Raw genomic sequence first — 13,944 nt, forward strand, 5'->3', positions numbered from 1 at the left:
TACTAGTTTATTTTTAACATGGTTTCTTAATGGAGAATGAAGGCATAACAGGACTGAGTTTAAGCACAGATTGAGCAAATAAATGAAATATATCTGCATTAAATATCTGCTAATAGCATGAAGACACTGAGCAAATTCAACAGGACTGAACATTAAGATTGACATGCACAGTCATAGCATCAATGTCGTAAAATATACAGAAAAGAAAATGAGAAATAAAAATTTTGATCTTCACATGACCTTCAGAAGATTTAGATGATGAAACACCTCTTGAAAATGTAATTTGTTTGATATTTTTAGATTTTCAGAGGGTAACAGGATTGAGGGAAATCCTGGGGACATGACTAAAATCTGCATTTTATCTAAAAAAATATTTAAAGCAAAGATGGGATAGGTATGAAAGCCCATTTCTACCACAAAACTGTAAAAGCCATAATCATAATTAAATTGAAATTATGAGAAAAAGTCATTGTTATGACATTAAAAGATCTTTTTCGACTGATTTACCAGAGAAGATTTATTTCTCGTGTGGCAGAAATGGGCTTCCATAGGTATGGACCCACACAAAAATGCCAAAAAATAATAAAGATATCTGAAGAATTTTATGCTTTATATTTAAAGGTAAAGTGTAGAGATAGACAGATAAAAAATGCTGTTTTTCAGTCATCTATGTAGTTTTTATTCATGTTTTAAATGATATAGTTTACATTTGGTGTCAGATTAACATGCTGGACACTTAATAATAATAACATGTATTTTAGAGTTAGTTGTCTTGCATTTTTATACACATAGATGCGCTTTCCCGTACAGGTCTTTTCTTAGTCCCAGACTAAAATGCATGTTTGAGCTAACGTACTTTAAAAAAAACTACTCGCACTAATATATCTTCACATATACCAGTACCAATGTCTTTTGTTTGTAAGAACTAGTAAAATGCCCTAATATAACTAATCCTAGTCCTGGATTAATCTATGTCTGGGAAACGGCACAGAAATGGCACCGATTCGATGAATATTCAGATTAAAGATGTAAAGTCTCTATAGAGGAAGAGTTGTGTTGTTGATGGTGTTAAAGTTTGTATAGAGTGGAATCAGAGCGTGCAGCCCTTCACATTCCCCCGAGCTGCCCATTTTTCACGAGGTCCCGAGCGGGGCGAGCTGGCTTCACGCTGGGCGTTTGATAGAGCTCACAGGGAGTGTGTGAGCGGGTCTGACCTACTCACAGCTCCAAACACCAGTGCTTCCCAGAGGTCACCGCGATCGCATGTAATCTGGCGCTCACACCAAATCATCTCTGACAGCTCCAGTGCCACATTAAGAGTTCAGATCACATCAGTGCCGGCTCACTGCGCTCCCTCTGCTTCTCTAGACTCACAGTTTCTCCTTCAGAGGTGTGAGGAGCACAGCGGTTCATCTCAGAGTAAAGGATTTGCTTTGATTTCATGTGTGTGTCTGCATCTAAACATGGTTTTTAGTCCACAGCAACAAAACAGCTCATTTCTGATCTTTTGCTTCTTCATCAGTTTCTCTAATCTTCATCCTGATTATTTAAAGGGGATATTTCAGAAGACATTTTTTTAAGATGCAAAATAAATCTTTGGTGTTCCCAGAATACATATGTGAAGTTTAGCTCAAAATACACCACAGATAATTTATTATAAGATGTTAAAATGGACACTTTGCAGGTGTGAGCAAAAATTTGCTGTTTTTGGGTGTGTCCTTTAAAATGCAAAAGAGCTGATAATGCAAACACTGATCACCATAATGGTGGTTTGTTGAAATTGAAGCTCAATTGTGCTTTCAATTATTTCTCTCTTTCTCTCTGCACTAATTGGCAGTGCCATGGTTGGATAGTGCAGATTAGGGAGTAGTATTATTAGAGTAAAATCCCCTTCTGACATCATCAGGGGAGCCAAATTTCAATGAGCTATTTTTACACAAGCTTGCCGAGAACGGTTTACCAAAACTAAGTTACTGGGTTGATCTTTATCACATTTTCCAGGTTGATAGAAGCACTTGGGACCCAATTATAGCACTTAAACATGAAGTCAGATATTCATGATGTCCCCTTTAAAGTAATGCTGCTGTAGTTTTGCTGTAATCTCTGTTAATGGTTTGATGTGTGAGTTTAGTGTAAAGCAGCCTGAGGTGAATCTCGCAATCACCTGATGGGTCTATAGCTTTTGTCATGCACTGTTTCTGTTGTGTGTTTTTACTGACTGCTTTGTGTTCTTTAACCGACCCATAATGAGCTGTCAATCAACCACTGACCCCATGAAGAGAAGAGAGGAAATGCTTAACCAACTCTACAGGAACAAATATTTACAACACTCGATTTAGTTCATTTCTACATACAATGACATACTGCAGCAAACACTGAAGATGGACATTACTTGTGAGGTTTGCATCACTGTGAATAATGCATGCGTTCAGACCAGCTGCGGTAGAGGCGTCAAGCGCGAGTGATTTCAATGTTAAGTCAATGTGAAGACACGTTGAAGTGCGTCTGGAGGTCTCGCGGCACGAATGAGGCATTTGTAGACGTGATTCCACCTCATTCGCGTGTCTAGCACAAATTGAGCGTTGCCACAGGAAATGCGCGAGTTGAAAAATGTTAACTTTGGCGGAAAAACGCACCGCATTAACCAATCAGGAGCTTGCTCTAGTAGTGACGTGACTACAGAAAGCGAGCCCCTCCCATGATGCGAATTTCCACGTGAATGTCTCGATAACTAGAATTTCACACGAGAATGAAGCGAGTAAACTCAAAATGTTCAAGTGGCAAACTAGACGCGGTAGACCCGAATTTGACGCCTCATTCGCGTGTCTAGCACGAATTGAGCGTTGCTGCAGAAAATGCGCGAGTTGAAAAATTGTAACTTTGGCCGAAAAACTCACCACGTTAACCAATCAGGAGCTTGCTCTAGTAGGGACATGAATACAGAAAGCAAGCAGAGTCGCAGAAGCCCCTCTCATGGTGTGGATTTCCGCATGAATGTCTCGATAACTACAAATGAGAATGAAGTGAGTAAACTTAAAATGTTCAAGCAGCAGACGCGGTAGACGTGAATTTGACGCCTCAAACGTGGCTGGTGTGAACCCACAGTAAGGACAGCAAAACGATTATTCACGACTAATCGTTTGCAGAATAAATGTTTACATCATATATGTGTGTGAACTGTGTATAATAATTATAATTATATATAAATATAAACATGTAAATATTTCTTAAATATATACTTGCATGTGTGTGCATTACACACACATATATAATGTAAACCAAACTTTTATTCTGCAGCGATTAGTTGTGATTAATCGTTTTGCAGCCCTGCTGCGAATGTTGCTTTCCCTACAATGTTTGTGCTACACATCTGAATGATCATCAACTTGTTAAAGAGGCAGAAAAATACTTAAGTTTACATTGAAATAAATAAAGGTAACTCGATTTCCATCTACTGAATGCAATTAAAACGCATAACAACTCACTTAACAACCCCATGTCGTCCACCTGTAACACCTTAGCATTGAGTTTTGCTTGATCAAGCACCAATCTTACATTTTAATGTGAAATATAAATACTAAAACAATCCAGGGTCTATTAAAGGTGACTCTAGTTTTGATTCAGGCTTTGTCTGTGTGTTCGTTTGTCTGGAGTTCACCAGCTTTGCTCCTGGGTCACTCGCTGAGATCTCAGGGTTATTTTTTTTAAGTCCCTCTTTAGCCCCTCCTGTCCCTGTCCTTCTTTCAGCGGTGGACCCTCCCCTGTGTGAGGAGGTCCTGAGGGTCCCGACACAACCATAGAGATTAACTGCTGTTATTGTCTCTCATAAGGTGTTTTAACACACCCCCCTCTCTCTCTCTCTCTCTTTCTCTCTCTCTCTTTCGTTCTTTCTCGTCCAGCACGGTCAGGCTGTCAGTGTGGAGTAACTGTGTAGAGATCAGTGTGTATGTGTGTGTGTGTGTTTGTGTGTCTATGAGGCGGTGACACACACACACTCATGCCCTGGTCGTGTAGACGCTCGGCTCGAGTCTCAGGGATGGAGCTACAGGTCCGGATGAGAACCGGTTGGACGCGGCTGCTGGTTGTTTCGGGTCTGATCTCACTCTTGTCGTCTGTTCAGGGTGAGTATCGCTCGTGTACTTTTACAGTTGGTTGGCCGCAGAAATCGGGCCGTGTTTACTGCAATCTTAGTCCTTTGCTTCTCTGAATCTATTTTTGCGTTCTGGTATTTATGTTTTGTTATGATCCGAGTGCTGAAGTTATGTCTGTTTGTGTCTAACCCTCTGGTCGGCTTTCATGTTTGGAATATTTGTCGGATGGCCGTCGGAATGATGTTGCTCCGTTTGCCAAATATGTGGTGGAGTGAAGAGTAAAATATATTGTATTTAATATACGTGTGATGGGTTACGTGTACTTCGACTAGATTTAAGACAGCAGTTTGAATATGAATATGTATGAATGTTTTAAAGTACGAATATTTCTGTAGACTAATATAAAATAATGATAAAAATTAATAAAAAGAGATAAGAATAAGGGTTTAGTGTGGCAAATATTTCTTATCTTATTAGAGGATTTCAGCTTCTTATTCAACAGGTGAATGAGATGTTTTTGTGTTAAAATATCTGTTTTAATAATGATGATTGTGAGGTGTCCGTCTGTCGTCTCTGTGTTGTTGGTTTAAGGATTTTGCTCTTTGGTGAGGCATTTGGTGAAGTCTTTGAGATGTGGAAAAGTGATCTTCAGTCTGATGCTTGTTAAACACACAGTTGGGCGTTAGGCTGTAAAATCACAGCCACACACAAAAACACACAAACAGACAGACACAAAAACAGATGAACAAACACAGACACATGTGCTCATCCTAACCTGAAATAATTGAAACTTCTGTTGGATTGAGGGTCAGCAGTGCCGTGTTTGGATCACTTTACTAAAACACACAACCATACACAAACACACAACCATACACACACAACCACACACAAACACACATCCATACAGAAACATATAACAGGAAAGTTTTGTGCTGTTGTGTATTTGTTCATGTGGTTTTGTTAAAGGTATATATTAAAGTTTATTGTGTGTTTCTGGTTTTATTGTGCGTGGTTTATCAGAACACAAGAGTGTTGAGTTATGAAAGTAAAATGTGATTGATGTTGACCTTGTTTATGTGGCTCACTTAATAAACTTCTGTTAGTAACTATCTGAAATGAAGTGTGAGATTGTTCAGTCGCTGTGTTTTATAATGTCTGTCATCTGTTGCTTTGAGTTTAATCTCTGGATTGTAAATGTCTATCATCAGCTGTGTGTGTGTGTGTGTGTGTGTGTGTGTGTGTGTGTGTGTGTAAAGCTGTTAGACACATTTGTGTTACACTGTAATCATGTGTTTATATTATTTCATTTCTGTCAGACTGATAAGAGAGAGATGTGAGATGGTACGGCTTGGTTATTTTCCAGCACATTGAAGGTCAACACATTGCTCCTGCTCTCTCAGTTTCTTTTCTTTCAGATGTCTGATCATGATATCTGATGGGTCTGAATCTCTGTAGTTTTATTAGCAATCAGTCTGTTAGTGGTTGACCAAAATATTTATCAATGATAGCAGCAGCTAAAGCCGTGTGTGTTCACTGATCAATACTGTATATTGAAGATATATAATACTTAGTATTTAAAATGGTTAAATATGTAGTACTTTGCATCTTATATTATGTAAATCTTTTACAATGTTTTATATTATTTTTTACTTCTCGCCGCAATACCAGCTTGATTAAAAGCAAGGCAGCGATGCCCGGACCACAGCGTTGCCAATTGGGCTTATTTTAAACTATTTCTGCAGGTTGATGTTTTTCTGCGGTTTAGAGTTTGAAGGATTTGGTTCATTAGTTGTTGGTATTTGGGCTGTGAATAATCATTGGGATGCTTTTGGACTAATTTTGAATGGCCATTGGGTTGGTTTTGTTATGCGGATCTGGCAACCCTGACTAGACAATGATGGAAGCAAAAGTGCAAAAAAAAACCACACTAGTTAATAACAATTAATTGTTGTTGTTGGTCAAGGTCTAAAGTTGAAGATTAAAATGAGTTTATTAATCTGTGACCAGCACGTCCCTGAGGACTCGATACATTTTGTTTGTTTATATTTTGACATTTAAAGATGTTTTACTATTTAAAAGCTGCACAAACTTTTTTATTTAAGACTTAAAATATTAAAATCAAAAAGATTATATTAGTAAAACTCTAGTAGTTGAACGCTTAAAAATACACTTCTACACTTGAACACCCTAATTTATGCCTCATTTAGCTATAATAAGTGAAACGTATACTTGAGTAATATCTTTTAGTCGATTAATCGGAAAAATAATCGTCTGATTAATCGATAATGAAAATAACCATTAGTCACAACACTAATATTTTATACGTTTTCAAACTGTTAAATACAGAAACCGAAGTTTATAATCAGACACTTTATGATTCTGAATTATTTTACAGATATACAGTAGCAGCAGATGAGTTCAGGCTGTGGGTGTGAATGTTCCTCTTGTTTTTAGTCCAGAGGCACCTGCTGAAGTTCCTGAAACTCTTGATAAGATGAAACACTGACTGAAGGACAGATGTGAGGAGGAGAGAAATCTTTGTTTTATCTTTCTGTAGACTCAGCAGAGAGAGAGAGAGAGAGAGAGAGAGAGAGAGAGAGAGAGAGAGAGAGAGAGATGGCCTTCACACAAGTCAGAGATGAGTTCATGAATGTTCTCTATGCGCCTCCTGTCACGTTGTCTTTTTGTTTGTGTGTCATACAAATGTTAGGTTGATATATGTGAATGTATGTGTGAATATATGTGTGTGTAGTGTTGGGAGTTTTTGAGGTGTTCTGGTTTCATGGTGTTCTTGTTGTTGCACTTTTGAACTTGATAAAATCAAAAGTCTGTGATATTTTTGGGCCAAGTGACAACTTACAATCTTGAATTGTGAGTTAAGATCTGATGAAATGAGATGAGTGTTTTACTTGAGATGCTAACTGAAATCACAGTGGTTTGTACAGATACAGGAGTATCTGTTTCTGTCATCCAGTCTCTGGTCTGTAGATATAGTTCAAGACAGGATTAATGAGCTCATATCAGTGTCTTATAAAGCATTTTACGCCCTTTATGTTTAATAAACTAATAACATGTAAGGTCTTTTAAATGCGTAAACGTTTTTTTATCAGGTAAAGCACATAAACGGCTTTTTAAAAGACTAGATTCTTCCTGCGAGAAACCTTACAAATCTCTGGATCCTGTGTAAACACCGCTTCCTTTCGAGGGAACTCGCGCTTCATCGCTGTAATGACGCTATGGGAATGCCTCCAGGCGTGAGTGCGTCTGAATGTGTATATCAAATTCAATCAATAGTGGGGTGTAACGTCACTGCACTGGCGGGGTGACGCGGGATCCAGGAAGTATAAAAGGCAACCTGAAAAATTCCCTCGCTAGCTGAAATACGCAGAAGGCGGCATAAGAGGGACCCATGAAGTATGGTGAGGGAGATGCAGCGTCTAGTTCCCTTCTCATACATAACCAGAGATATTTTCTGCATAGCCGGTTTATTTATTTGCGTTTAAAAACATGTTTCTATAAAAAGCAGATTTTTGATAGTTATCCACTTGTTCTGTGCATGTAAACACACTGAGTGTTTTCGGCTGTTTTGAAGCTCCTGAAACAGATGAAATGTTTTCACAAACCCATCTGCTGTCCATGAATTTGTTTATAGTGTGTACAGTAGTTTGAAGATTTACAGCAGGTTCTGTCTTTCTCTTCTGCAAATGTTTTCAAGGTTACGTACGTTTTGCCAAAAATGAGTGACGGGAACAAGCGTTTAATATAATGCCTCGCGTCCTCTAGTTTACAGTATCATTAGTCAAGGTCTCCTGCGTAATCTAAACAATAAGAGCTTGTGTTATATGAAGTCTTAAATTACAGTTGAAGGCTGTTTGTTAGACCTGACACACAACACAGTGACTTTATCCTCAATCTAATGAGGTGCCTAAAGAAGTGTAACATACTCAAACACACTTGACTTGTTTGCTTTTTTAAATTCAACCCAGGACACATCATTATACTCAAAGATCTGTGTGTTGAGATGCAGTGAAGCAGAAGTCTGAGCGATCGGACGTCCTGACAGGATACAGATCATGTTCCTCTAAACAGAATCTGATCTGGAGTCAGATGTGACTCCAGCGGTGATCCCCTCATGAGCTGCACCTGTGACCCCAGACCCTGGGGACTGAAGGCGGTCTACAGGACTCAAAGACACACTGTTCTTGACCGGGCGGAAGACTTCACTTAGTTATCTCTACTTTATTCGTCTCAGTAGCTGTGTTTACACGCACACCCAACTTTTTGTCAATCCGACTGAATTTAATTCTACTGTAGGTTACGTACCCTACACATTGCAATCTGTTTAAAATGTAAAAAGCGCACAGCCAGGGTTGACAGATTTGCATGACAAAACCAGCACAATTGACACTCAAAACTAACCCAAAAGCATACCAATAACTAATAAAAAAAATCCTTCATCTTTAACCTGCAGAAAAAAAAAACTCAGCGAAACTGTTTAAAACTATCCCGAATTTGAAGTCTGCCAAAAAGCAGAGGACTTGGCAACGCAGTGCACAGCATCTCTCGTTGAGCTTTTAGATATTTTTACTGAAAACAAGACAACATACACTGCAAAAAATGATTTTCCAGAAAAAAAATCGTAGTATTTTTGTCTTGTTTTCAGTAAAAAGTCTTAAATGAAGACGCTTTCTCTTGATGAGCAAAGCGACTCAAGAAAATAAGTCAAGTTTTTAGACCAAAAATATCAAATGTAAGTGATTTTGTGCCCAAAACAAGCAAAAAAATCTGCCAATGGGGTAAGCAAATTTTTTTTTCTTTTTTTTCCTTTTTAGTGTTTAAGAAAAATTTTCAAGATTTTTTGCTTACCCCATTGGCAGATTTTTTTGCTTGTTTTATGCACAAAATCACTTAAATTTGATATTTAAGAATTTTTACTGAAAACAAGACAAAAATACTAAGAATTTTTTTCTTCAAAATCAGTTTTTGCAGTGTATAGACAGAAGTACAGTTTTAAAAATATCTGTTTTTGACAATAATTCACGACGATATAATCTGTTATGTCTTAAGTGAATGTTTGGTAAAAATATCTGATTGAAAGATTATATTAGATCCTTAAATTACAGCAGATCTTAAAGCTGTCTTAATGTCAATCAAACAATAAAAGAAAGAAAAGTTAAACATATATTTTCCTATAGAGAATGTTTTTGACTTGGTGTGTGCTAAATCTATTATTTTTACAGTGATTTTATGCAGTGATTTTGGTTTTGATCCTTATAAAATCTTTAAATGTGTTTTCTCAAAATGTACTTTGCTAATTTGATTAATTTCAAACACGTGTAACTCTGTCATTTTTTGTCAGATTTCAACAATTCATACATTGTTTTGAAGTTTTTTTCAATGGAGAATGTCAAAATATAAATAACTTATTTTTGAAAATCGTAATGAGCACATTTTGCCAGCACGAGTCACATTTGCAGTTTCAGTTAAAGGTGCGGTTATGGATGTTATTGGTATTTAAACAATAATTGTTGCACAAGCAGCAGCAGTGAGTAATAATACTGAGACACACACGCACACACACACACACACACACACACACACACACGCATGTTCACATGATGAACTGTAGACAGGTGCAAGCGGATGCTGGCGTGTAATAAAACGCAGAGCTTTATCTGGAGTCCCTGCGGCCCTGCATGTGTGTTGTAGGTCTCTCTCTCTCTCTCTCTCTCTCTCTCTCTCTCTCTCTCTCTCTCTCTCTCTCTCTCTCTCTCTCTCTCTCTCTCTCTCTCTCTCTAGACAGCTTTTAAAGCTTCTGCCAACCATTAAACTTACTAACTCGCCCGTCACATGTTTTCTTCACAACCACATGACCAGAATGACAATTCCTGCTTTCCCAGTTTGTCACAAGCTTTCTTATCAAGTTCCCTTCCTAATCACAGATGGTCCGTCTAAATTTGAAACATTGTTTACATTTCTCCAACAGTTTTGATTTTATAACTAAACGACTGTCTCGGTTTACTATTGTGATAAATATATACGGTTTTATAGAGAAAGATCACTTCTATCAATCAGTTCTGAGTAATCTCTATTCTTTATTATGTTTTTGACTTTGTGTCTGGCTCAAGAATATTATTTTAATTTAAATGATATTAGGGCTGCAACCAAGGATTATTTTCATAAACCGATTATTATTTTTTTGATTAATCAACTAATCTAATACAAACCTAAATATTTACTCAATTCGATTTTTTACTTACTATAGCTAAATAATGCACTAAATGAGGGTATTTACATGTAGTGTATTTTTAAAAGTGTTTTACTAATATAATCTTTTTTGATTTTGATATTTTAAGCTTTACATAAAATAAGTTTGTGCAGCTTTTAAATAGTAAAACATCTATGAATGTCAAAATATAAATAAACAAAACACATTAGGCCTCATTTATAAAGCGTGCGCACACACAGATGTGTTTTGCATACGCAAAAATCCACAGCAAAGTCCAAATTTCTAACAACTTTCTTTGATGTAGAAAAGAGCTTTGCACCATGTCACGATCAGAGCAGGTGTACGAACTTTTGCTTGTCCGATTGCTGCTGTTTTTTGGAAAATAAGCCATTCTTGCTGCTCGAAAAGGGTTTAAATATTGACAGGTGCTCTTTTATATGTTAATGACATAAATAGGCGTCGTTTAAATTGAGAGATTTGAAACTATTTAGCTGCGCACAATTTCAAGATCATTTGCGATTTATAGATTTCACATCTATACGCGTGTTTTCTGTGTGCACATTAATTTAATGAATCACACGTGCACGCTTTTAAGAAACCATCGTAAGATCAAATTGAGAATGTTTTCAATGCAGCCTTTTATAAATCAGAACCATTGACTGTCGTTTTTATAATTGATTATTATTATCTATTTTATCGTATAGTTGTTGCAGCCATAAATGATTCTTTATATCAGTAGTTTGTTTAGATGATTCAACATTCAGGTTGCTGAATTGAGCTTCTGCAGCAGTTTTCCCATAGGAAAATCTCCTATCTTATGAGTTTATAGCAGTCAGTAATGTGTATTGATACAGAGCTGTTGGTTTGGTTTGTGCTCAAAATCAAAACCATTAAAACTCCTCTGAACACCTGTTCGGTTCTGATCCAGGGCTGCTCTGAATTAAAGCTCATAATCTTATCTGATCCATTCCTTAAAAGCTCTTTGAAGCTCAGACTGAATGTGCAGGTGTTTCTTAGGTAAATGAGTTGTCGTCTCACGGTCGTCGTGACCCGCGGTCGGTCCTCCCCTCCGGCTGCAGCTGCCCGACACGATAAGACGCTCATTCTCATCCAGGTTTAATTTCATTGGGAAATAGAAAAATATTCCCATTGATTATTTTACTGCCATGTGAAGCAGAATGTTGGCAAAGATGATTCTGCCGTGCCACCGTGGCAGCGTCAGGTTTGAACATGTCAAAGTTAATAATATGATGGATTGTTTAATTGCACGCAGTTAAAATCCTGACATGATTTATTGAAACTCAGAACGTTCTGAATCAAAGATCTAAACATTAAGAAATGAAATATTGATAGATGATTGCGTTTATCAAGGTCAATGAAACCCTGTGTGTGTACCGCAGGTGTCACAGGCCGTGAGAAATGATGTGTGGGCTTTGTGTAGATATGAAGAAGATCTTGTGTCATATAGCACAGTTTGATTCCTGAAATGTTGAGCTTTTGATGTGAGACTTTGGTTTGTTTGTCCAGACAGACTGTGAGATTGAATTAGACACGGAGGGATTGAGAGACCCCATTGATCCTGAGCCATTGGTCACGGGGGTCCGGGGGTCACACCAGATTAGGATTCGATGAAGACGGTGAATGTGGAACAGATTTATGAAGTTTTTGATATTTCACACCCACACAGATCCGGGGGATTTTTACAGGACACAATTTTACTTTTGTCCTCTGCAACAATAAAAAACTTATTGATGAAGTTTAAAGAGACTTGAATGTGAAAGAATGTTGCTAGAGTCATATCTGATTCAACTTGATTATTTCTGGATATTGTGTTTCTATTGCTGTGATTCTGTGTAACTTTACTCAATCCAGTTTAAGTTGACAATTATTGAGGATTGCTTTCAGCTACTGGAACTAAAGTGATACTTTCAATATTTTTAATCCATTCTGTGCACAATGATTTTGTCTGGGTCTAAACATGAGCTGGTGTTTACTGATGAGTGATGAAGATGATGTAGTAAACGAGAGTAAAGTGGATGAAGGGGGGAGCGGTGATGTATGATCTGTCCTGACTTCTGTCTGAACTCAGTGGGGTCAGAGATCTCTAAAGAGAGAGAGAGAGATTTACTTCCAACATCTGGAGAACTCAATCCTGTCTGTCTGTCTATTTCTCTGTCTCTCTGTCTCTTTGTCTGTCTGTCTGTCGGTCTAGATTTTGACAGACTTTGATGTCACCTGCCTGATGGTTTTTGCAGCGCCGCATGAACTGAAACAAACCTAATGTCTGGGATAGATGATGACGGCAAAATCACAAAAAATAAAACTCACCAGATTTACATGATTTAAAGGAACAGTATGTAGGATTGTTATTGCAATAACAAAACTTGTGGCTAAAACTGGTACTGCAATCACACAACTGGTGGCCAATACACAACATGACAACATAAACATCAGTTGAGGGCTGCAATATCCTGGCCAGACCACTGTATATGAGTGATATAAGTATTTGAAATGAAAATGATTTCTTAATATCTAGTGACATATCAGGGCCATTTTATGATTCATTGATAAACATTTCTTACATACTGTTCTTTTAAGTCGTCCCACCGAGGTCAGAAAAATATGAAATTTGTATTTATTCGGAAAAATGGCATCCCTGTTTATTGTACATTTAAATAAGCAGTGTTGTACCAGTTGTGTTTTTGCCATTCATTTATTAGCTTTTGGAGGAACTTTAGAAAGACAAAAAACTCAGAGCAACAGATCTTAACTCATGTTGTTTTTTAAAACAGTTTTACAAAGATAATGCCTTAATTTATAAACATGCATTCAGAATAAATACCATTTCTCTGTAGAAATGAGATTATTAATGTGTCAGCTATAGTTTGAAGTAGATCTATATCTTCTCCTAGACACACACTTTACACCTGCAGCTCTTTGTTGTCTTTCTTCACAAATGTTAAGAGCGCAGCCCGTACTTCACTGATTTTAAATGCATGCAGCTTTATTATGGATTGCTTACGAGACGACATGCAGTCTTTTTTGTGCAATGCTACTTTAACTTAATGACCTTTGCAGCAGTTTAGGTTAAGATATTCATGTTTTCATACTGAACTCATTGTTTTTTTTAATGAGAGAGAGAGAGAAAGGCAGAGAGAATATGGTGAACATTGACAAGGTGTGCAGAATTATACTGCACTGCAAAAAATGATTTTCAAGTATTTTTGTATAAATATCTAAAAATTCTTAAATTAAGATGCTTTTTGCAAAAATATCTGCCAGTGGGGAGAGAAAAAAATCTAAAAACAAGTTTTCTTTTTTCTTAAACACTTAATTTAAGCAAACTTTTCTCACCACATTGGCAGATAATTTTGCTTGTTTTAAGCACATATTCACTTCAATTTGATATTTCTTTTGTCTAAAACCTAGACTTATGTTTTTTCATTTTGCTCATCAAGAAAATTCATTTTATTTTAAGAATTTTTTGATATTTGTACTGAAAACAAGACAAAAATACTAAGTAAGAAAGTCATTTTTTGCAGTGCATACTTCGTTGGTGTCCTTTTCAAACAGATCATGGATCAACTGCGCTTTGTCATGCCACCTTTAAAAGTGCATCTGATG

At 37.0% G+C, this 13,944-nt stretch overlaps 1 protein-coding gene across 4 annotated transcripts in view; it reads left to right on the forward strand.

Moving 5' to 3' along the window:
- bmpr1bb (bone morphogenetic protein receptor, type IBb) overlaps positions 1-13,944 on the forward strand; it is a 64,314-nt gene that overhangs the window by 36,803 nt on the left and 13,567 nt on the right. The window contains exon 1 of one of the 4 annotated variants that reach the window (XM_065264362.2): positions 3,916-4,121. The exons of 2 other annotated variants lie outside the window; for them this stretch is intronic. In XM_065264362.2, coding sequence (XP_065120434.1) covers positions 3,998-4,121 — 124 coding nt within the window. In that variant the 5' untranslated portion in view covers positions 3,916-3,997. Of the gene's footprint in view, positions 1-3,915; positions 4,122-13,944 lie in introns of those variants that run through there. One more of the 4 variants, XM_065264369.2, reaches the window with a different exon arrangement.

The sequence above is a fragment of the Paramisgurnus dabryanus genome, chromosome 10, assembly GCF_030506205.2.
Source record: "Paramisgurnus dabryanus chromosome 10, PD_genome_1.1, whole genome shotgun sequence".
NCBI classification, from domain to species: domain Eukaryota; kingdom Metazoa; phylum Chordata; class Actinopteri; order Cypriniformes; family Cobitidae; genus Paramisgurnus; species Paramisgurnus dabryanus.